This window comes from Antechinus flavipes, chromosome 5 (genome assembly GCF_016432865.1).
Source record: "Antechinus flavipes isolate AdamAnt ecotype Samford, QLD, Australia chromosome 5, AdamAnt_v2, whole genome shotgun sequence".
Lineage (NCBI taxonomy): Eukaryota > Metazoa > Chordata > Mammalia > Dasyuromorphia > Dasyuridae > Antechinus > Antechinus flavipes.
In genome coordinates, this window is record NC_067402.1 from 171,588,713 (window position 1) to 171,615,098 (window position 26,386).

The following is a 26,386-nucleotide window of genomic DNA, read 5'->3' on the forward strand; positions in this document are numbered from 1 at the left end:
AAAAATAACAATTGTCCCATTCTCCCTTCTCTCTCATCTATCTTTGTTCATTTCCCTTATGTATATTTCTACTTCAATAATTTACAAACCTGTGATTTTGTTTCTGTTCTACAGCAATTTGGTAATTCTTCTACCCTTTATTAGATAGTTTTCAGGAACTCAGAGTCATTCTCATGCTATCAAGAGGCATCAAAATAAGACCTTTAATGAAAATCATTTATTTTTTTCTTTCTTTTCTCTCTTCCAATTTCCTCTCCCTTCATAATAATAATAGCTAATATGTATTATAGGTATATACATATTATGTCCACATATTTATATTTAGATATCATCATAAAACATTAATTGTATATGTAATAGTACATATTTAATTTAAAAATTCAATGTATATATAGTTTTCTGCATCCTTGTTTATTTTTAGTTTAATATTACTTCCATATATCTATTCCCTAGAATGTTTGTAAAATTTTATATATTCAATTTAAAGAACTATTGGGTTTTTTTAATATTTGTTTTAGAAAAGTGAAAATACTTCAAGAATTTTTACAATTTCTAGGCATTTCTCTTCTGCACATGATATTTCTGTATGTCTTATATGGACATTTCTACTGTTAGATATAATATTCCTATGTTTAAGTATATTCAATTACTCCCATTACAAGTATATGCTTCTTTAAATTTGTGGACATTAACAGAAAAAAGTATGAAGCCTTTATTTTTAGGATTTCCTATTCTTTTTAATATTCTTATTAAAAATGGATAGAAAATGCAAATGAACATTACTTCCCTCCTATTTCTTCAGTGTTTCATTTCAGGTTATCCATAGAGAGGATCTTAGAGATCATCATAATTTGACATAATTAAGACTCAAGAAAGTTAAGTACTTTACTAGCACTGTGCCTTCAGTTAAAGAAGAAACATTTATTAAATGCTTAATATACTTCACAGACAACTAGGTGGCAAAATGGATAAAACACTGGCCTTGGTATAAAGAAAGCTTTTATTTCTAAGTGCAAACCTGTCCTCAGACACTTATTAATTGTGTGACCTTTGGCACAGGGTCCCTCAGTTTCCTCATCTGTAAAAAGGCAAAACACGTCAGTATCTTTACCAAAAAAAATTTAATGGGGTCACAAAAAGTCAGACACAATTGAACAACAGTTCTAACTCAGTGTTAAGTACCAGAGATATAAAATCAAAAGTGAAACAGGGGAAATGATGTGTTCACATATAAATATATTTTAAATGCAAAATAATTTGGTAAAAATATCATTTGAGAGAGACCAGGAAAAGACTCATGAGGAAGTGACTCATTTTTTGAAGAAATACAGGGATTCTAAGAAACAAAAGTGAGGAGAATGTGCCTTTTATGCATAGGGTCACTATGATCAAAGAAATAAAGATGAGAAATGAAAAGGCATGTGTGAGAAGCAGCAAGGAGGACCTTTTGATAGGACTGGACTGTACATAAAGAGGGGTAAAGTTGAAAAAAAGCCTAGAAAGATAACATAGCCAGATTAGGAGGAGTTTTAAATGCCCCTACAAATTAATCTTGTACATATCCCTAAAAGTAAATGTCAAGGATATGGAGTAAAGAAGTGACATGATCAGACTTGATTTTAGAAATATCAATTTAGCAACTCACTAGAGAGTGAAAGGAGGAGAAAAACTAGAGATGGAGAGAACAATTGGGGCACTATTGGGATAATAATTCATGAATGATGGGGAGGGCAAGAACTAGCTTGTGAGCCTAGGAAGAAAGGAGATGTTGACAATATTAGCAGCTGATTAGAGATGAGAAAAAGTGTATTATCAAGAATGACTCCTAAACTTTGAAAAGAAAAAAGATGATGGGGTGGGTTAGAAAAAAGATAATTTTAGATTTGTTAAGATATCTCCCTGCCACCCAGTTCAAAATGCCTCATAGGCAGTTATTAATGTGAAAGTGGAATTTAGGAGAGAAACTAGGGAGAGAGAGATATATAATAGAGAGAGAAAGAGAGATTTATGAATCATTTGAGTAATGATGATTCTTAAACCTTAGGTGATCTTACAAAATCAACAAGTGAAAGAGAGAATAGGGCCTATAGAATACCTACAATTGTGTGAAAGAATGGAAATGGATAAGGTAATACAATCAAAAAGACTGAAAAATAGTCACATAGGAAAGATGAGCACCGAGAAGAGAGAAGCATCTTGAAAACTTGGAATGAGCTTAGGATCCAGGAGAGTGCTCTCAAAAGTGACATATTTAGCAGATAGGTCAATGAGGATGATAACTAACTAAAGACCATAAGATTTGACAATTAAATTGATTGTTTGAGAATAGGAGCCCAGGAAGAAGATGTTCACCCAAGCATTGGAAAGGATGCATTGCACATAATAGTTGCCTAATATATGTTCAGTGAATTGAATATGACTTAAAATCATGCAGATCTAGGAATCCCATCTTAGATGCTTATACCCTCAACCTACCAATAAAGACTTTTTGAGACATTATTTGATCCTAATACATTGGTTAAAATTAAAAGTTATCATCTATCATTGAGCTTTCTACAATTTGAAAATGAATAGGTTTGAAACTTAATTTTTTAAAAGTCAGAGATCCTATCTTTTTAAGCTATTAAACTAAGAATTAGAAGAGACCTTAGAGAATAGCTAATCCAAATAATCTAATTCTAAAAACAAGGAAATTGCGATCCAGTAAAATAACTTTTTTTTTCAAAATTACATGACCGATAAGTATCAGAGCTGTACAATCATTATGAATCCATTGCCTAATTTTAAAGATGAGCATATTGAGTCCTAAGATCACACAGATAGTAAATAGAAAAATCCAGGAAATGAACATTCGTCCTTATTTTCAATTTATTGTTAATTCTACTACACCAGATTGTCCTTATTTGTCACTATTCCAAGGGCATTGCTTTTGAAGACTCAGTGCTTTGATGGTAGAGTGGGGGGAAATGTGCCTCATGATGATGTGGGTTTTGGCCAGATTTCTTTTTTACAACAATAGCAATATAATTAAAAGGATCTGGTCGTGCAAACTGCTGAAATTAGCATACATCTGTTGTTTGAAAAAAGAGATTAAAATGTTTTTTACAGTTCCTATATTGTTGCCTTGACTTTGCATGTTAGAATACTTATGTCGAAATCTTTTGTTATTATATATCCTTTTCCCATTGTATTAGTACATGTTCTTAAATCACTAGTAAATATCCTTCAATTAAATATATGTGTGTGTGTATTCACACACACATATTATATTTGAATTTGCACCCAGATCTTCTTAACTTGGAAGCTCTTCAAGTCAAGATCTGGGTGTAAAAACATATTAGGTGTGTGACTCTAAACAAATCACTTAAAGTCTTGGTGCCCTGGATAATTCCCTAAAAACTCTATGTAGCAAAGTACTATCCTGCATTGATAAAAGGTAGTTCTTCACTGACAGATTCCTACAAAGGTGAAACCAAAGACCCAGTTGCATACAAAATTTTTACCAGGTCTGTGATTTCATTTGTGTAAAGAGTTCCCAGTGAACTAGATCCTGACATATGGTAACTTTAAATTACTTAATCTCTAACTAGCCCAAGAAACGCTCTAAGATTCTTTATTGCTATATTATAGAGAAACTGTTCATCTTCATTAGAAAAGGAGTTTCCATACCAGGAAATGTCTGGCCAAACATACATACATATTTTTGCAAAATCTAAGTGTCTCTCACTTTACAACTCTTAAAGGACTTGGAGGTTTAGTTTCACAACTGAAAAGCCTGGGAGAGCTATCTAACCAAATATTGATTATTGCCTTTATTGTATAGAAGATATAAATTCAAAGCCATAAATTACTATAATTTTTCGATTTTTTAATTGGTTATAGTGCCCAAAATAGAATAGCACGTTTATAAAATTGGATGTTAATAAATAAATACAGTTTATTAAATAGTATGTCAAATGCTTTCTTGTTAGACAGGAGTACTTCAGCATTACTCAATCATCTGCTTCTTTCCAGAGGCTTTAATGTAATTGTGCTGTCAGACATAAGCTAAAAATGACCTTCTTTATAGAGTGGAAATTGGAACCTCAAACCTCACAAGACAGTTAGTGTTTTATTGTGTCATTAGTACAGGCTGTGAATCATGAGCAGATATTCAGAAAATGCACTCCGATGACAGTGTACTTTATTAATTATAAGGCCTGATGGGAAAGCTTTCTGTAAAAGCCTATCTGTGATTTAATTGACACTACTAATGCCTCTAGGAACTCTAACCTCAGAGTGGCCTATACTGTGAAAAAATTGAGGTATAACAGTAAAATTAAATTATGAAAACACAAAGAAAAAAATTGTCCTGAGGAATAGTAAAGGAAGCAATTGTCTAATGAGGATGAGGAGCCTATTCAGGGAACTTACCAACCAAGTCAGACTTTTAAAAAACATATATAATCTTCTTTTAGAAAGAAGATTAAAGTGAACACAAAGAAATGCCTTGGTTCTGTAAGAATATTGTCCTGAATATTGGCTCAAAATGAGTGGAATTTGGAAAGGATAGCTAACGGCAAAAAAAGTTTGTTTTCTTTTAGCAAGAATGGGGAGAGAAAGCATGGTAAAGTGGCTATAGAGTTGGATTTGGAATCCAGAGAATAAATAGGACAATGGACAAATAGATGGTGTCAGAGGACAGTGCGAGGCAAGGCTGCTCAATTTTTATCTTGCTTCTGTTTTTCTCTGCCAAGAAAAGTAATCTTTGTATTGGGAAAGCCAGAACAAAAATGGCTTAGAGGGAATTGATATCCAATATAAACAGTATAAGGAGCATCTATAGCTTCTCTTGATCAGCTGAAATGACCAAGTCAAGATGGACTATATCATAAGTAATTAAAAGAATAGGTGCCTGAGCCACATGATCTTTAAAAGATGCTGGAAAATGGAATAGGTACCACAGAGGGAGAAAAAAATGTTGAGAGAATTCATCAACCAACCAATTTAAATTTTTTAATGTAGAAGATAGACACAAGATCTAATCCTATAATGTTTTAGAAATACTAAGAACAAAAAAGGGGAGCTGGGGGAGGGGGTGTTTCTGTTTTTGTAATTGAGAGAAGCAATAAGCATAAAAAGATTATCTGATTAAGGCAGATGAGGGATCAGGTCTAATGTCAGATACATACATACTGGCTCTGTGAAGCCCTTAACAGCCAAGGCTCTAGGCCAGTGGTATCCAGCTCAAATAGACACAAATCCTTGTAAACCCTATATCAGCTTTTTGTATTTTTATTTATTTTGTTAAACATTTCTCAATTACATTTTAATCTAGTTCTGCTACATTCTAAGAAACAAAAGGGTCTCAAGTTTTCACTTTGGCTTTGGGCAATTCTCTAAACTGATCTGCCTTGAGAGAAAATGTTTCCTCCCTGAGAGTTTGCTATCTCAATGAAATCCTAGGTCAACTTCATTCCTATTTTTGGCTATCTTGGGAAGAAGAATGTTGGACGATTATGAGGAATATCATCTCATAAGAGAAGCAGCAAAAGATAAAACTAGTTTACTTATTTCACCAGAAATCTTAGCTATATAATTACTCCCAAGAGCATTCAAAGATGAAAAGTAGGAAGAACTACAAAAAGAAGAAAAAATAGAAAAGATTTGCAAAAAAACACATCCTGACAGATTGTTGGTTGTTTTCCCCACATTGAGAATAGTGAACTAACCATCACACTTAGACCCTTATATCATAGTCCCTGAGGTGCTAACAGAGGAAAAAGAAATGGTACTATAGAGAATAATGGCAGAAAAAGCAACAGGATATAGAGAAAATCCATCCTGGAGGTAATAGAACTATGAGGCAATTGAAAATCTAATATATAAGATATCTGAAAGAAACATTCCAAAGGCAAAAATTCTCAAACTTGCCAGTACTTTGCAGCATAAAATGAAACATCAGTGACTACTGACCTATGTTCTATATAGACAAAAATTTTATGAGTGCCATTTATTGAGGCACCTTGGATAAAAACATTAGCAGGGAACAAGTGTGAGTCAGTCAACAAGTATTTAATAAGTACTTAAAATATGTTAGACACTGTACTAAGTATTAGTACTAGTATTATAAAGAAAGGCAAAAGTAATACCTGCCTCCATAAAACATACAGTATAATAATAAGAAAGATGAGAGCAGTTAAGGGACACAGTAGATAGAGTACAAAGCCTAAATGAGTCTTCCCAAATTTATATCTAGCCTCAAATACTTACTAGTTATGTCATTCTGGGCAAGTCATTTAATCCCATTTGCCTCAGTTTCCTCATCTGTAAATGACCTAGAGAAAGGCAGTGGCAAAGCACTCCAGTATCTCTGTGACAAAAACTCCAAATGGGATCACAAAGAATAGGATATGGCTTAAATAATAGAACAATGAGAGAGGGAGAACATATCTAGGGCAAATTGGAGAAAAGGCACTAGCAGTATAGGGGACACAAGTGATACTTAACTTGATATTAATTGGTAATCTCTCAATTGATTGAAAGATGTCAAGAATTTAAGATCTATTGTGATTATTGGTAATTTTTAAAAATTTTAAATTAATTTTAATTTTAATTTTAAAAAATAAGATACTGAGAAACAAAATTTTACCTTACAGGTTCATTTATAACAAAATATCTCCCATTCACACATCAAGTTTATTCAAAATTCCTTAGAAGATAGAATTAGAAATTACCTTTCTCAATAACTCTGTGCTAATAAATATTATATAAAAAATAAAACAGGGAAAGAGATGCTCGATAAAAGTGTTTGCCATTACGATTAAGAAGCTCTAGCACAGAGGCCGGGCCAAAGAAATATTTCCTGGAAATTATGAAGGGACTCTAGGTATTCCTGCTTGTGGATGATACTGTCTTAATTACATAAAATTCCAAGATTCATAATCAGTAAATGAAGTTTGCCCTGTTCATTCAGGGAAAACTGAATGTGAGAAGAAAGTTCATTGCACAGATTTCAATATGCATCCAAATGGATACTTTATAGAACTTGTCTAATATGTGTGTATGTATATGTATATATATATATAGATATATACATGTATATACACATCTGTATGTATATACATATATACATATACAATACATCCTATATATAATCTCAGAAAATTCAGATGACAATGGCCAAGCAAAGGGTTGAAAAGGAAAAAGAAAACAGGCTGAAATGCTTTCAGGAAATAACTCCAAACTCCTTCTAATAACCAAGGCCCATTTTTACATTGCAAACATTTTATCGATGTCTCTGTGCAGCAGCCAGACAAGGAACACCGCTGCTTTTAGATAACTAATGATGATCACACAGAGGGCCATGGAATGACAGATGTTTGTTGTAAAGAGCAGCAACATTTAGCTAACAAGACACTCCAGAGGAGGACAAGATTAAGAACATCTTCAAGGAATTATATGAAAGAAAGACAGCATGATATATGACTCCAAGGATGTGAATTTGAGTTAGGGGAAAGAAAAAGTTAGGAAGGGAGGATTGGGAGTTTTAAAATACTGAGCTCAAAGGACAGGTAGGTGGTATAATGGAGAGAGCAGGGGGTCCTGAGTTGTTCAAATCTGGCCTTAAACAGACCTTAAGTAAGTCACATAATCTCAATTACTCCCTCCCCCAAATAAATAAATAAAAATAATGAGTTCTGTTTGAGGAATGTTGATTTTGAGATAAATACAGGATAATTAGTTTTAAATGTACAATAGGCAGGTTGTAGGCCTATTGTTTGTTACATAGGCCTGAGGCTGAAGTCATTTTCATAAAAATGATAATCATAACCACATGAGCTGATGCATTTACCAAGAATTAGATTGTAAAGAAAAAAGAGAATCCAAGACTGAGCCTTGTGCAGCAAGAGAATTTAGAAATCATCTTATTTACTTGCTGTGTAACCTTGATAATAGCTAATAGTCATAGCTAGTACTTTAAGTTTTGCAAATGCTCCCGGGCCACTGTAATGGGCAGTCACCCTACAAGAGTCCAAACTATCCCCTGTCCTGAAGTCTTCTTGAGTTTGATTTCTTCTCCATCCCTTCATCAAAAGTATGATTCTGGGATATTTACCATTATTTTGAAGGCTGTAATTGAAATTTTCAAAATATTCATAAATCTCTCAAGACTTAGCCCTATTAGTTGTGGACACCTATCAGGTGCCTCAGTCTTACAATCATATTACTTATGACCTAGAGTTTAAAGTAACCATGAGCAACTTTCATTTTGCAGATGAAAAAAACTAAAATCTGGAGAACTATGTAATTTTACTCACAATTCAAAGCATACAAGGTAGTATTTCAACCCAGTCGGTGCTTTTTCCCCCGTACCATGAAACTTCAAAATTCACATTTTTTTTTGTTTTTGCTGAACACATATTTAAATTCATTATGGTAAATGATCATAATTCACCAGGTCTGGAATAGTAAAGCTTTGGCCGAAGATCAGCCTCGATAAACAATTATCTAAATTCCCCACAAGTGAAAGCCAACCTTGGGGTATAATTGTCATACTAAACCTTTCTCTATACTTTTCTTTTCCTTCCCATTTTTTCAAGAAATGCTAGCATGTCTTGCTGTTGGCTCAAACCCAAGCAATAGAGAAAAAGGAACCACTCTCAAAAAATGATGACAAACAAGTGATTTGGCTCGTCATAATGCCCCTAGCTTAGTATAAAATGAGGACCAGATTGAGCTGTTTTGACAGATTTATTGTGAAGCCAAAGAAAAGCGTCAGTAGTATTAAGTGTGACATTCAATGTGCTATATAAATCACCATTTTTTCTGTTAATACTTATTATGACAACCCAAATTTGTAAGTATTATCACTGAATTAAACTTGGATTCCATCTCAATTCCCAGATACACAAATTACAAATGGGAAATTATGAGTTGAAGTTAGACACTTGGAACGTACCAACTAGGGTTATTTATCCAACGCCTGTTTGTCTCTCACATACACACACACACATTTGTAAATTTTTAAATAGGACCCTTTGTAGGAATTCATTAAGATCTATAAGCTGGTTTTTTTTGCACTTGCATAGAATTTTTCATCTAATATTGTTGTGATTAGTTACAGTGACGAGTGGGAAAAAACTTGAAGAGGGGGAGGGAGCACATGATCATTTATTTTAAGTTATTACCATTTGTTCTTTGTAGCACTTAAGAGATTCCACCTACTCTGCTTTATATAAAGCTTATTGTTATTTTGAACAATGAGACAAGAAGGTTTTCATATTATACTAATGGGAGTAAATGTTACTAGAAGAATCTTGTTCTGGATGCTACATTTTAGGAATGGTGCTTGAAAGTCATCTAGGATGGTTAAAGGCCTTATAATTATGGTACAAAGGAAAGAGTGCTGACTAAAGTATCAAAATTCTGACTTTGATTCTTTCTTATTACTCATACAATGAGCAAACAACTTTACCATCCTGAGCTTCAGTTTCCTCATCTATAAAATGGAGGAATTCTAGAACTCTGAGGTTCTTTCCAGCCCTAGATCGTGATGGCGGAAACAGGGAAATATTTAGCTTAGAGAAGGAAAAGCTCACCATGGGGAACGTGATAGTACTATGCAAATATTTGCAGGACTATTATATGGAAGAAGGATTACACTTGTTCTTTTTACTCTAGTCGACAAAACTAGATGCAAGGATTAAATTCAAAAAAGGAAAATTTATGCTTGAAATCAGGAAAAAGTTCTAACAAGTATTGCTGTGCAAAGTGGAATGGAATGCATCAAAAGGTGGTAGATTCTCCTCCAATGGAAGTTTTCAAGAAGAATCTAGTAATAAGTATTCTTGTAAGGGGTGTTCTTTGGAGCATGAGTTGGACTACTGAGGGCTTGAAATTTATGCTTGAAATCAAATAATAAACATTTATTAAGTGCCTACTACAAGCCAGGCACTGTGCTAAGCACTGAAAATCTAAAACAAGGGGAAAACAGTCCTTGCTCTCAAGGAGTTTGCAATTTAATGGGAGGGGATAGCATGAAAATAAATATTTATAAAGCAAGCTATATACAGGTTAAATAGGAAATGATTGAATGAGGGAAGGCTCTGGAATTAAGAGAGGTTGTAGGAGGCTTCCAGTAGGAGAAGTTTTAGCTGGGCCTTAGAGGAAGCCAGGAGGTCAGTAATTAGAGTGGGACAGGAAGAGCATCTCAGAGATGGGAAGAAATTAAAGGAAATGGTCAGAGTGAAATTGAGGTGTCTTATTAATAGAAAAAACACTAGATCAAAGTACATGCCCGGGTGTAAGATGTAAGAAGACTGGAAATATAAGAAGGACTTATTTAGGGCTCAACACCAAATAAATCATTTTGTGTATGATCTTAGAGGCAATAGGAAGACACTGGAGTTTATTGAGTAAGGAGATGATGTGATCAGAGCTGAACTTTAGGAAAATCACTTTAGTGACTGAGGGATGGATTGGAACAATTGCGGAGAGACTTCAGGCAAACAGATCCACCAGCAAGTTGTTGAAATAGTCCAAGTGTAAGGTGATGAAGGCCTTCTCCATAGCGGTAGCATTCCAGAGTAGAGAAGGAGACATATTCCAGATATGTTGCAAAGATGAAATCAATAAAGCTTGGCAAGAGAAGAGTATGGGAAAAGATAGTGAGAAAATCCAATTAAAAGGTATGATCCAATGGCCCAAACCAGCAAAGGAAACAAAGAATAGTCACAAAGATAGGAAGAAAGCCAGGAGGAAGTGATATCCCAAAAACTCAGAGTCTCACAGAAAAATTAATAGTATCAAAGGTGTGGAGGGGCCAAAAAGAATGAGGGCTGAGAAAGAGGCATTGGATTTGGCAACTAAGAGATCATATAATTTTGGATTGAGCAGTTTGGGTGAAATGATCAGATCTAAATCAGGAAAAATGTCCTAATAAGTAGTGCTGTTCAAACTGCTTTAGGAGATAATATTGGAAATCTCCAGGAAGAAACTAGAGATGAGTATACTTAGAGGGTATATCCTTTGAGGACATGAGCTGGTCAATGAGGAGCCTTTAAACTCATAAATTCTCTTTGTAAGTTTTTCACAGTCTGTTTCTATATCTATAAAATGGAAAGGAGAATAGCAAGAGGACAAGGTAGGTCTAATTCTGATCTCCAACTTATGCTCTTAGAGATTTAAAATACTCAGGTTTTTGTTTTGTTGTTTTCCAAAATAATCCATAAAAAGATCTTTGTCACAACTTCAAAATGCATACACTCTCATTATCCCCACCCATATACACAATCAGCATTTACACATACCACCCACTTAAATCTCACACCACACACACACACATACCCCCAAGTATACAGGTTTACATCCACTACCCCTATTCACTGTCTCTGTCATATATGCACATACCTTCCACTCCCACTGCACACTTTATAAGACTAGTTTTTTTTAATGAAATAATAATTGTAAGCCTTGAAAGTCTTCTGTATTTATTTTTTTAAAGAAATACAGATTCCCATATAAAGCAGAAGAGTTCGTTTTAAGAGCAGCAGAGCCACACAGGGATGGTAGTTAACAAAGTTTATTACTACTCACAAGGGCAGGGGGAGAATAAATGTCAATAGGAAATAGTCTCAGTGCACAGCCCCATCACCCTGAGCCAAAGGTAACTTTACAGCAGCTTTCACATTATAGTCAAAGGTCCAGAGTCTCTGAGGCTTCAAAATTTTAATAGAGTTTTAGACAAAGAGTCAGCTGGTCCAACTCAGAGACTGTCCTGTCATCAGGGTGGAAAGGGGGAGATAACAATGTAGTAAGAATCAAGAAAAACAGGTTATTTCCTAAATTGTCTAAAGGAATAATGGTAAAGGACATAGGGGGAACTTAAATCTAACTGCCAATCCAGCAAAAGGCTATGGCAGTGGAGTTAGGTAAAATACTTTTATAGAGAGACTTAATAAAGTCTCTAGCTTTATTAGCTTTGGTTTATATGCATCTTGAGAGGCTGTAGCTATATCAGCCAAACCGCTTCATTTGATATTATAGCTAACATATCCTGGATGCCCTCAGAGGGAGAAATCATATCCAGACGGAGATAGGAACTGGAGGGAACTTCATATTCAGCTACTCTAGTCTCTTCAAAACAAACCAGGACTTCAAGCCTTCACTTATGTAGCCATATAATACTGACTTCACATTTCCCAACCAGTATTCTTTCCACTTTATCATGCTGCTATTTCATCATTACTACCGGTCCTTAGGATCATCAGAACAAATTTCTATGAAGAAAGAATCAATTTCGCTCCCCCCCTTTTTACAGATCACAACACCAAGAGTAAAAGGGGTTTAAGTGATTATCAATGGTCACACACTGAGTGTTGGAAGTAATGTATTGGTCTTGGAGCCAAGAAGACCTGAATTTAAGTCCTGTGTCATAATGTTTGGAAATGTGACTCTTGTCATTTTTTTCTTCTTGAGGAGCAAAGGATGTAGCATCTGGCTTGTTACAAGTTGTTTGGGTTTTAACTAGGATGGTTTCATACATTGTTATGTGTTAATCAAAACTGTGAGATAGGCTCATTCAGGAAGTGATATAGTGATGCTGGATAGAAAGAATCAGAGAGCAGTGGAGAGCAGTGAAACACCTAGTGACGGGAATCTCGGTTCACAAGCAACTGCCAAGTTTTAGCATTTTATTACTGGGTCAGTAGGTTCCCATTATCTACCTAAATCCTGTACGTTTAGCATTTTTTGTCTTGAAATACTATCTTGGACTTGAAAACTATCATGGATGGAAAGTCTGCCAGATTTGCTTATAACTTGAAGCTAGGAATAACAATACTGGATGACAGTCATGATCCAGAAAGGTCTTGACAGACTAGAACATGGGGCCCAATCGGATAGGATGAAATTTATTAGGGATCAATGTAAAGTGCAATGTAAAGTTCAAAAAATTAATATCAATTAGCAAAAAATTGATTAGGAAGTTTTCAAAGTATTCTATATGTGGGTTAGCTTGAGGAATCAGAAACATTTAGTCTGGATAAGAGAGGATTTGGGGGGAAATAATCAACAAGCATTTATTAAGTACCTGCTGTATACCAAGTATTATGCTAGGCACTGGGGATACACACATACATACCCCTCAGCAATATTTGTTCAAATATTTGAAAAGTTGTCAATGGAAGAGGAATCTGATTTGTTCTGTGTGACCCAAGAGGACAAAACTAAAAATAAAAGGTGGAAATCATAGAAAGGTAAATCTCAAACTAGTGTAAGGAAAAACTTCCCAACAGTTGTTTAGTCATTTAATCATGTCTGATTCTTTGTAACCCTGTGGACCATCACTTGCTAATATTGCCCAAGGATTTTCTCGTCAAAGATACTAAAGTGGTCTGCCATTTTGTTCTTCTGTGGACTGGGGCAAACAAAGTTTAAGAGTCCCACAATTAGGAAGTGTCTGAAATCAAATTTGAAATCACATCTTTCTGACTCCAAACTTAGCTCTATCCACTGAGTCATCTAGTTGCCCTCTAAAAATTAGAGCTATATGCAAGTGGAACGGGATGCCTCAGGAAGTAGTTGGTTCCCCAGCACTAGAAATCTGTAAGCAAAGGCTATTTGACTATTTTTCAGAGAAGGTATAGATGGGATTTTTGTTAAAGGATGAGTTGGATGAGATGACCTCCAAAGTTTCTTCCAACTCTAGGTTTCTGATATTCTGAAATAAGATGATCTACATGATTCCTTACATCTCTGATATTCTAGATTACTATATATTCATATAACCTATTTATACTATATTTATATAAGATGATAAGTATTTGACAGATGGGACCACATCTTCATCTTGTTACCTGTCAACAATTTATTAATCTGCACAGGCTAGGTACTCAATAAATATTCTGAATGAATGACTTACCACCATAGACTGCAGTCCCAGGTTTTTCTCATAGGGAAATAAGGCATCAATTAGTCAGCATCAATTAATTAGCCTAATTACATGGTCATGAATGCTTCTTTGTCTATCCTTTGTTACAAATTAAATCAGATCTATACCTTTGTCTTCTTTCTGTTTATTCCAACTAATTCAAACTAAAAAGTTTCCCAGTGGGACACACATTAACAAAAGAAGTTAAAAGATAACCCTCTAACTGATAATTGACACCATCAGGTTTATTGTATTAGGTGGAATGAGCAAAGTCCATGATACTAACCCAGGGAATGCTTTTTTTACATTTATGTACTCTTTGTACTTTGTGTACTCTTCATAAAGTTCTTCAACATTTTCCCCTCTTTCAAGTATAAGTAATTTTAAAAGAAATTTTTAAAATTTCTTGTATTATTTTGAGAAGAAAAAAGTCACAGTTATTTTATTTTCTCTTAGGAAAATCTCTTTTTTGTGATGGAATATCTCAATGGAGGAGACCTGATGTACCATATCCAAAACTGCCACAAGTTTGATCTTTGTAGGGCCAAGTAAGTGCCTTCTAATGGTTGGAATTTTCCTCATTGCTATGGCTACTAAATATATATTGAATGACTAGAGGGTAGAGGGCACCAAACCCCAAACCAGAAATCATTATCTTCACTCCCTGTATCTGCCTTTCCCCCAAATTTTCCTGTCCCTTTGAAAGCAATGACATTTCCCTAGTTAGTGATGTTGCCCTCAAATGAATCGGCTTCCACTATGGACGTTTTGCCTCTCAATGAAGCTTGAGTATACATTAGCTTAGTTTCTACTGTCATACCTTTGTCTCAGGTTGAGCGGACAATGTACTTAATTTCTACATGGCAAGCTTCTTGAAAGTAAGGACAGTCTTTTGCCCCTTTTTGTATCCCTATCACTTAGCACAGTACCTGGCAGATGGTAGGTTTCTAATAAATGTTTATTAATTGATTCTAATTTTTTTGCACAAATTATCTAGCTACTCCCCCCTTTTACTAGTACAATTGATTTTCAAACCCAGACATCTTGTCCAAAATGAAAACATCCTACCTGTCTTCCCTTTTTCATAAAGATTATAAGAAAGATTTTTGTTAAATGCTTTACTGAAATGTCTAGACATTCCCTGGTCTTTTTAGTCATTTTTTCAATTTAATATGATTTTTTGTGGCCCCAATTTGGATTTTCTTGGTAAAGATACTGGAATTGCTTATCATTTTCTTCTCCAGATCATTTTAGATTGAGTGACTTGCCAAGTCACATAACTAGTAAGGCCAGATTTGAACTTGAGAAGAGGAGTTTTCCTGACTCCAGACTCGATGTTTGATCTACTATACCACCTTAGCTGCCCCTTTCCCTGATCTACTGACCATCTACTGTCAAAAAATAAAATAAGGTTATTCTGTCAAGTCATTTTAACTCTCAGTGATCACTGCTTCCATTTTCTAAATATTTACAAGTCATAGCTTTAAAAGATATTCTTGAATTTTGCTAGGAGTCAAACCCCAAAAGAGTATAGTATACACATTCTATCCTCTTTATTTTTTTGAAAATCAGAACATCTGCCTATTACCAATCCTGTAGCATTTTCCCCATCCTCCATAATGCTGCAGAGATCATTGTTGATGGTTCAGAATCACAACTGATATTTTTAATACTTGGGAAAATACAGTTTTAATCCAAGCCTAGTAACTTGAACTCATTTAGGACAGCTGTATACCTATATACTTCAAAGAAATATTTTAAAATATTACTTTTGATATTTCTAATAATATATGGTCATATCTGAAAATCTAATTTAATTTTTATAATTTTATTAAAACCACAAAAGGAAAAAAGTGTGTTATTCAGTTCAAAAGTAGCCTGGAAAAGCAGTTGTTTAAAATACATAAGTGATGATTCCTGGTTCTCAATCCTTCCCCCAGGTTTTATGCTGCTGAAATAATTCTTGGATTACAGTTCCTTCATTCCAAAGGTATCATCTACAGGTATGTTCTGTTCCTTGAAAATAAGTAGGGTTTTTAAATTCTGCTTTATTCACCAGAGTTGCACTTATCTAATTATCTGTATTTGAAAAGAGGCAGCATGCATTCATGATTGGATATTCTGTACCCATGTCTTGTGCACATATATCAATACATTAAGGATCTAGGATTTTGCCAGTTTGGGAGCTCCCTCCATCTTGCAGTCTTAGCCTAAAATTTAGAGAAGTTAAGTGACTTTGTATATGATGACACAATGAAGTAATATTTTAACCTAGGTTTTCTTGATTCCAAGTTTAGTGCTTAATTCATAGGGCTTCCTTATCTCTCAGACTTTGGTATCTATCTGGAGAAAATAGTGCCTTATTTCTGTAATTTTCATCATTTTTTTCTTTTCTTACCCTTTTCTTTATTACCCCCTTTCACCTTGGTGCTGGCTGCTTCTTGTTATCTATGCTAAAAATAATATCTCTATTTTTAAACTCCATTCTTGCTTCTTTACATGTAAATCGATAAGAGGTCAAACTTTAAAAAGGTAGAGGGAGGAGGTAAAAGGGGAAATGTCCCTAGAGGAAGCCTGCAGAATTATATTAAAGCAAAGTAAAATTGCTATTGTTAATGATGATTTCTAAGTCAACAATGGGCCAACTAGGTGACACAGTGGAGAGAAGCCTCATCTTGCTGCATTCAAATCCCTGGCCTCAGATGCTTAATAGCTATATGAACCTGTTTACCTCAGATCTGTAAAAATGAGCAAGAGGCAGAAATAAAAACCACTCCAGTACCTTTGCTAAGAAAATCCCAAATAGGGTCTCAAAGAGTCAGACAAGACTGAAAAATTATTCAACAAGTAAATTTTAAAAAGTTTTTATGTTTGCCACAGAAAGAAATTCAGTACTCTGCACTTTAGACAGTAATCTGCCAAGAACAATTTTTATTAAATTTGAGTAATCATTTTTGCTTAGAGAGAAATAGACCCAAAGACAGCAGAACCTATCCCTATGATGCTGAAAATCTCTAACACAAGTCATTTCACAGTTAAAGGTATATCATTTGCAAACAAAAAACAAAACTCCACAAAGAGATAACAGTTGTAGTACTGTATGTAAAGTTCAATAAACAATTGCATCATTTTAAAAAACCCAATAAGTCATTTCATTTTTTTAAACACAACCTTAAGGAATCATTTTCTTAAAACCATTCCATCCCTTTTTTGATCATTCCCTTTAAGGAAGCTCCCTTCCAACAGGTCCAAGGTAGAGATACTTCCTCAAAAGTAATCGAGATTTCTTCCTTCCTTAATTTGATGATCACCATAAACTTATTAATGTGGATCAAAGCAGAGACGCTATACCTGGTGTAGGAATCCTTTCCTGGTATAATCTAGAGAAAAGGAAGCAGGCTTTCTTTTGGAATTAATATTTAAAGAAAGACTGATAGGGGCAGCAAGGTGGTAGAGTGGACAGAGCAACAGCCCTGACGTCAGAAGGACCTGAATTCAAATCCAGCCTTAGACCACTTAATACTTCCTAGCTGTGTGAACCTGGGCAAGTCATTTATTGCCTCAGCAGAAAGAAAAAAATAAAAAAGACTGATAAAATTTCTCTTTTAGACTATTTCAAAGGCTTTACATAATTAAAAAATATTGAATGTTTCTAAGCGATGTAGGGGGAAGAAAAAAGGGGACGGTTAGTCTCCATGTATATCAGTGTGCTCTGTTTAAGAACAGAGAAATTTTAAATTAATTTTAGAAAGATTTCCATTAAGAGCGGCAAAACAATGTCCATTTTGACAATAAACTTTCAAATCTCTATCATATTTGTATTATGTACTAGGTGCTATACTAGAGATAGAAAAATATTGCAGTCCATACATTTAAGGAGATTGTATTCTATAATCTACAAAGACTAGAAGTGGGTAAAGGAAAGGAGACTGAATGTAAATAAATATTATATGAAGTAGAAGAGAATATAACTAAAATCAAACTGGTTGCATCTTAAAAAAAAAATCAGTAGTCATATGAAAAATATGATTGGCTCTACTAGGCCTGTAGACCGGTCTTAATGATGCCAAAATTTGGATTTTATACCGTTTTATACCCAGAAAAAAAAACAACAACAAAAGGAGTTGGTGTCTTTTGCCACCAGTCCAAGAAGACCCAGGGAAATTATGAATAAGGTATGAAAGAGAAAAGGCAGGGATTTATACAAATCCATCCGTGATTACTGGTTTGCACCTATAAATTATTCAATTGTTTCTATCTTTATGACATTCCCCAATCTCCAACTCTTTCCCTCCAGGGAAGCTATCTAGTTTGACCAAAGTACCACAGATAAATTTGTGATGCTTCTGGGAAATGTCTAGAAGATAATCAGTTGTAGAGATAGAATTTAAGGCAGAATCTAGATCAAAAAGTCATCCACAGAGAAAGGATCACTGAACTCCAGAAAACAAGGGAGATCACCAAAGAAGATAATAAATAGTGAAAGAGGCAAAAATAAGTCCTCACTAATTAGAGATCAGAAGAAAATGATGAACCATAGGAGAGCAAGATTCCTTTTATTTGATCAGACAAAAAAAATGAAAGATTAGGAAGGAATATTCACTTTCTTGGAAGCTGAAACAAGACAAAATATCTGAGAAGAATAGAGGATGAGACAAATACAGAAAGACAAAATGTGCAAGTAGAATGGGGGATGATTGTTAATAGTCTTGAAAGCTAAAGATAACATCAAAGGGGATGAAACTTTTAAAAGGTCATCAGATATAGAAATGGAGATTGTTGATGATTTGACTGAGCAGGTTTCAGCAGCTTAATAGGGTTAGAGACCAGTTTACATAGAATTAAGAGAAAATAGAATAATGCAAATTCCTTGGGACTAGGGACTAGTCTCATTTTTCACTTTGTATCCTTAGGCTTTATTGGCCTTTCACAGTGCCTGGCACTTTGTAAATGTATGCTTAATAATGATGTTGAATAAAATCAAATTTGGAAGGTTAATGAAGGAATAGACACAAATTGTAGCTGACTAAAATACTGTGGCAGTAAAAGGAAGGATACAAGGAATGATAACTTGAAACAATGGCAGACTCAAGTGAACTTTTGTTAATATTGGAGGGGACTGGAGTATGTTCGTATGCAGCAGGAAAGGAACCAGTAGATAGGGATTGACAGTGAAAAAAAAAATCAGTGGATCAAGTTCATGAAGAAGATAGGAAAGAGAGGATAAGGAACACAAGTAGAGGGGCTAATATTGACAAAAACTTAAGTTTTTCCTCCTTTAAGACTAGAACAAAGGAAAAGAGAGAAAAAGGAGTAGAGAGGTTTTGAAATAAGAAAGAGAAGGGATGAAGGCTTTATAATGATTAGCCTTGATCTTCTCAGTAAAGTCAGAAGTGGGGTCCACTGCTGAGAGAAAAGCAATTGGAGGTAGTCCTGGGGACTTAGAAAAAGGGAAATGTAGGAAACGGCTCATTGTAGATGTCACTATGATAATCAGACCTTGACAATGACAAATAAATGAAGCAAAAGTTCTTTGGATACAGATTATAAAGCTGTTCTTATGGGATAGTTTTATAGTTTCACCCACTTAAAAAAAACACCCACTGAAAGAGTATTTATCAAAATCATACAACTTTGCTATGAAAAATGAAAACCCTCAGGATATTTCTAATGATGGTTAGCAAAAGAGAATTACATATAATGTTATAGCTGAAAAGCACAGTAGAGGACTGAAGATCAGAAAAGTAAAATCGCATTTCTAATATCATACAGGGTCAGTTTGAGAAATAACTGAACTAGAACATAGAGGATCCCATTTCCCTGTCCATCATATCATTGTATACAGGTTTGATGGTTACATGGAATCTTCATATTTCAGTTGAGCAGAGTGTGTATATGCACATAAATGCCCTCCACACATATATACATATGTACATATATATTTATATTTGTGAGAGAGAGAGAGAGAGAGAGAGAGAGAGAGTGTGTGTGTGTGTGTGTGTGTGTGTGTTTGTGTGTGCACTGAGGCAATTGGGGTTAAATTGCCCAGTAAGTAAGTTAACATATAGGAAATGTTAAGTATCTGAGACCAGATTTGAACTCAGGTCCTCCTTACTTCAGAGCTGGTGGTCTATCCACTGCACCGCCTACTGCCCTCCACATGTATATTTTAATAACTCAATTTCCTTTGTGGGTAGTAGTTTTTTTTTAATGTATGAACTGTATTGGTCTACTTACCATCTAGGGGAATGAGGGGAAAAGTTGGAACAGAAGATTTTGCAAGGGTCAATGCTGAAAAATTACCCATGCATATGTCTTGTAAATAAAAAGCTATAATAAAAAAATAAAATTTAAAAAAAAGCATGAGCGCATCATACAATATGTTTTTGAAGCTTTAGTAGGTGCTTAAAGATAATTAAATTATCAGGCAAATAATTTAGTTATAGATATTGTACTTGAGATTGTCAAAAAGAATGATGTGTTAAGAAATTACTGTTTCCTAAGTACATTTTGACTCATTTAATGTGTTTTGTTTTGTTTTTAGCTGTAGACTAAGCGAGGGCCTAGCTTCCCTTAACTACTCTTAATTCTTTAAGCATAAAATAAAAATTAAGTAGTGCCAAGGGAGCAAGAAATAGAAAGTTTTCACAGAATATAAGGATAATAATCATAAATTTTAAGATGAAAGAGACTTCATAGATCTTCAACTCTAGACTAAATCATGAACTCTGTTTACAACATTCCCAAAAAGTAGTCCCCCATCCTCTTCATAAAACCTCAGGTAATGGGGAATATTCCTACAAAGCAGTCATGGGTATTTCTAATGGTCAGGAAGTTTTTCCTTAAGTTGAGCTCAACTTTTTTTTTTCTCTATTAGTCTTTTTTTTTTTTAACTTTTTATTGACAGAACCCATGCCAGGGTAATTTTTTACAGCATTATCCCTTGCACTCACTTCAGTTCCAATTTTTCTCCTCCCTCCCTCTACCCCCTTCCCCAGATGGCAAGCAGTCCTTTATATGTTAAATAGGTTACAGTATATCCTAGATACAATATATGTGTGCAGAACCGAACAGTTCTCTTGTTGCACAGGGAGAATTGGATTCAGAAGGTATAAATAACCCAGAGCTCAACTTCTTTAACTAAGCTCGACATAAAATGAGTCTACCCATTTATTTTAATTCTATACTTTGGGCCAAGCAGAATCTTTCTAATCTTCTTTCCCCAAGATGGTTATTCAGCTATTTGAAAATTTCTTTCATAACACCAGTTCTTTCAATGGATCCTCATAAGAAATACTTAAGGTTGCTTTACAGTCTTGTTTCATCTTCCTCTGAATGAGGTCCAACAAATCAAAATATTTGTCTAAAAAGGGGTACAACAGAATAGAAACCAAATGTCCAAGTGTTGTCTAGCTGGGGCAGCATAGAGTACTGTCTCCCTTGCTGTAGGCCTTACTTAAAAAGGCCAAGGTATCCCATTGCATTGAGGGCCATCCCCAGTCATCCTGCCACTGGACCCAGATGGCTCTGGAGGGGATGTGAGGCAGGTGACCTTGCACAGTCCAAGCCTTAAACCAAAACTAATCTAATTCTAATTGGCCACCAATAGATCCTAGGCCAAGCCACATTTGGTCATTGTTTGGGTCCTGATTGGCTCATTTTAAATGTAAATGGAAGTTATTTCTGCTTTGGCCAGAAACCCAGAGGGCTTTTCCCTCCCTGATTCAGTCATTTATTTTCTTATTTATTTAAATTTTTTTGGACTAGCTGAAAGAGGAGATTCTTTGCCTCAATTTCTCCCTAGCCTTAATTACTGAATGGATGTGGTCTTAATCAAACTGAGATCTTCAACAGGTCTGGCCACTGGACCCAGATGGCTCTGGAGGGGAAACTGAGGCAGGTGACCTTGCACAGCCCACTCTCCCTCATTTCAATCCAATTAACTTGCTGATCATAGCATCACCTCCCTGATGTTATGGTCTTCTTCAACAGCAAAGGACAAACAACAGCAAGTAGATCAAACATCTCCACAGAAGTCCTAATTCTATGACTCATCATGATAGGGTAGTTACTTGTAGTCCCCAAGGCAATACTAATGGACCATGAGGTCTGGCAGGTTCTAAACTTTAAATACAATCCCAATGACAGCCTGTGTCTGCCTTCTGAAAATCAAACTAAGTACATACAGGCTTCTGTCAGTAGGATGACTATTAGGTGATTAATTCTTTGACTATGGAAACCTGTGAAACAAAGGAAAATATCGGATATATCATCTCTGTGGGACTTCATTCTGTCTTTTCAATAACTGACAGAATGAATGAAAGGAGTACAGGTTGCTAACTCACACTGTTTCTAGGGGGTCTATTAACAATAATAACTCTTGCTGCTCTAAATATGAGACCTTTGTCCAGGGTACAAGAAATCAAAATATTACTAGAAGATCTAAGTCATAAAAATTAACATTTCTAATATAAATGAGGAATCACAACTAAATGACAGAATGGTTCACAGACTAACTGAAGAGAAAAAGAGTTAGTTTCTAATTGGATTTCCAAAGATAATGAGAAACATAGGTCATCCTACCTTACTAATGATAAACATAAGCTAATACCACAATGGAGATAATTACAGTTTCTTTGTAAACATCTGTTGAAGAAAATAAAGATAGATTAAAAACTCTTCCTCAGGGGCAATTACAGATTCTAACTGAAGAGACAAATAAAAGTGTTAATTTTTAATCAGATTTCCAAAGAGAACTAGAAACACAGGTCATCCTGTTTCATTATAGGGTCTTCTAAAGGAAATCCAAAATCACTCAAAAAAATTAAGTTCAGTTATATATATATAAATGAAAGTCCAAATGGCTGATAAATGCTGAAGTTGGACACATAGTCCATAGAACTTGTCCATCATTACTACAAAATGATGTACAGTGAAGTTAGCCCAGAATTGAATGGAAGAAACAGATGGGACTAAATTGTATTTGTGCAATGATTTTAATAACACCAAGACTCTTTCTGAAACAAAAACTTTTCTTCATATTCTTCCAGTGAATTTGTCATACCACCATTTCAGAACAATTGCAGGTTACCCAAAGAGCAATATAGATTTATAATGGATACAAATGAATTGTAGAATATTAACCAGTGAAAGATTATGCATAAAAGTTATGAAAGAGATTTATAACTGGAAAAAATGGTGAGCTGCTCACATAGCAAAGATAAAGAAAGAATAACAAAGTCTGTGCTCCACTGATAAACACATTAATGTCAAGAGACCTCTAGAAGGGGCTCAAGATATTGTATGAAAATACAGAAAGTCGTGGACAAGAGTTGATAAAAGATGAAAATGTGTGGATTGATTTCAGGTTATACCACTGAAATGTACACTTCTATTATTGAAATTATAGACCTATCAAAACAATATAACCTACTTCAACATGACAGGATTTCATTGAGATTTTCAGCGACATATCACACTCCTTCATACTGAATTTTATTCCAAAAGAATCTTAACTCTTACCTCCACAACTAAACTGAAGCAGCTCTCAGAGTACCATTGTCATCCTTGTTGTCAGATCTGGCTTATTTTTAGTTCTCATTTTCTTGGACCTCTCTGTAGTTTTTTGACACTGATAAAGACTCCCTTTTATAAGAAACACTTTTCTCCCTTGACATCTGGGATTGACTTCAGTTTTCCTTTTCTTTCTCTTCTCTATGTCTCCTTTGCTAGTTCCTCTCTTCCTCCTGATTAACATCGGTATTATATAACATTATGTTCTTAGGATATACACACATATTGTGTGTGTGAGTGTGTGTATGCATATATTTACAAGGGTTCCCAAAATAAATAGGGATGTCATCTACATAAAGATAATAAGTAAAGCCATATTTACATAATATATGTATTAGTATATACATACATACTATTTATCTTGGTCTTTTCATTCACTCCCCCTGGCTTTCACTATTACCTTTACATAGTTATATTGGTAGTCCCAATTTCTCATTGGAGTTTCAGAGCTTCAATTCATATTATATCTTCACCAGAATTTTCTACTGATATCTACTAATACTTAGGATCCCAGATCTAAAGGATTTATTTCCTAAACTGAAGAGTTTATCAGTTTCTCTGACTTGTTCCCCATTGATTGACTCTAAATGAATGTATGTGTAGTCTTCAAGCACTACTAAAAGAACAATCATATATATTTTCTAGCTAAAGAGAGGAGGAGGGTTTAAAGGGAAAAAAAATCCAGGAAAAGTGTGGCTTATCTCATGGGTAATATATGAGAGGTCAGCAAATACTTCCCCTGATAATAAATAAATTGATAGATAGATAGATAGATGAAAAAATACATAAACAGAAAGGCAGGCAAGGGGAAAAGTCATTAAAAGTTGATCCATGTCCTGAAAGCATATAACAAATCTTAATTCCTCTGAGTTTCTCTTCAGATTTAAAGTATGCTATATAAATTAATTAGACAAGCTAACATTCATCTAGAATTTTTGTTCAATACTGTATGTGTGTGTATGTGTGTGTGTGTATATATATATATATAATATATATAAAACTTTCCAATAAATTTTGTCACTGTCTTCTAAGGCAAATAACAGTATAGCTGGCCTTGCTTTACAAGGACCCAAAGGAAAAGAATCTCCAGAGCATAACCTTGGGGTCTTCTAACTCAAAGTTTCTTAAACTGTGGATTGTGGCCTCATATGGGGTTGCATAACTAAATGTAAGGGTCACAAAATTATGATTTATTATTATTATGAAATGTTTGATTTGTATGCCTATTTTAAATACCTACATCTCTTTTTTTTTTTAATTAACCAGGTGCTACAAACAGTAGAAGCTAGGTAGTACAGCCCTGGACCTGGAATCAGGAAAATCTTACTTCAGATACAACTTAGACACTTATTGGTTATGTGATCTTGGGCAAGTCACTTAATCTATTCATTCCAGTTTCCCATCTATAAAAATGGGCATAATAATTCTGGTTGTTGTAAGATTCAAATGAAGTGGTAATTGTAAAACTCTTAGCACAATGCATGATACATAATAGCTGTTATATGGTTATTATTCTTATGACTTTTATTATTTCCATCACTGGTAATAATAGAGCCATTATTCATGGCACTTAGATATATTCTTTATGCATTAGAACTTATTGTGTAAAGAAGAAAGATTATATTGATCCTATCCTGTTGGATATGAATCAAAGAATTACATGCTGATCTCCTTTGGTGCATTGGACTCCGTCCTCTCAGCTGTCTTTGATCCTGAGTATAGTTTGAGTTTTATAAAATAGAAACATATATTTAGAACTAGAAGGGACTTTTAAGGTCATCTAATTTATCTCCACCTTTTTCATGGTCATTCTGTGCACTAAAACTGAGCAAATTTCAAGAGGGACAATAGCTAAGAGTGTGGTCAACTAGGTTAGAGCTTTCCTTTTTAAAATTAGGAGAACAAACAAGAAGAGTAAGGGAGGTCCTATTACTAACTTTATGAAATTGATTTCCTGATTTTTCTCACTGATGTCATTCATCTACATGAAGTTGATTTAATATTCAAAAATCTTCAGAATATTTTGATGATGTAAGTAGTAAATATTCTACAAACATTATCTTCCTACATGGTAACTTGATGATTGTCATGAACAACATTTTAAAACTAAAATAACTTCCAATGCCAACTTATTTTCTAATTCAGTGAATATGAACAGAAGTGTCTAATTAAGACAAAAAAATCACAGGAAAAAGTATCTACAATTGTATTGCATACAACCCTTTATTATAAGCTTTGCAGTTTACCGTCATTACAAAATATTTACTACTATGCTGTTGTTGAGTTGTTTCAGTTGTGATTGCTTCTCTGTGACTCCATTTGGGATTTTCTTAAAGTGTCCTGAAAAGGTTTGCCATTTTCTTCTCCAACTCATTTTAAAGAGGAGGAAACTAAAGCAAACAGAATTAAGTGATTCCTCTAGGGTCTTGTCCAGAGTCACATAATTAATAAGTGTCTCAAGCCAGATTTTAATTCAGGAAGAGGCGTGTACCTGACTCCAAGCCCAGAATTCTGTCTACTGTAACTCTAAGCTGTCCTTTAATCAAGAAGTAGGATCCTCTATCTACTCACTCCCACCCAGAACCTATGCTTATACGTGTTATGAAAATCAACATCTATCACTTCTATCTTTAAATATTTAGGAAAGAATCACATATTTTAAATTTCAAACCATAATATAGGTATTTATATGTCTGTCTGGATAATAACATCTAAAAAAATTGACAACCAGATATCACAAATGGTTATTAGCATTGGTATTAATAAACTTATTCTACCCCAATTTTGCATTTGAATTCCATTTCAAATATTCCAACTTCATGATCTAAATTATTTCTTTTTTGAGGGGAAAGGGGATAAAGCAATTAGGAGCAAGTGACTTGCCCGGGGTCACACAGCTAG

General features: G+C 34.5%; 1 protein-coding gene across 4 annotated transcripts in view; it reads left to right on the top strand.

Annotated features, from left to right (window-relative positions):
• PRKCQ (protein kinase C theta) overlaps positions 1-26,386 on the top strand; it is a 188,903-nt gene that overhangs the window by 119,733 nt on the left and 42,784 nt on the right. For all 4 annotated transcript variants that reach the window (XM_051961551.1, XM_051961550.1, XM_051961553.1 and 1 more), the window contains exons 13-14: positions 14,369-14,460; positions 15,853-15,915. In XM_051961551.1, coding sequence (XP_051817511.1) covers positions 14,369-14,460; positions 15,853-15,915 — 155 coding nt within the window. The remainder of the gene's footprint in view (positions 1-14,368; positions 14,461-15,852; positions 15,916-26,386) is intronic.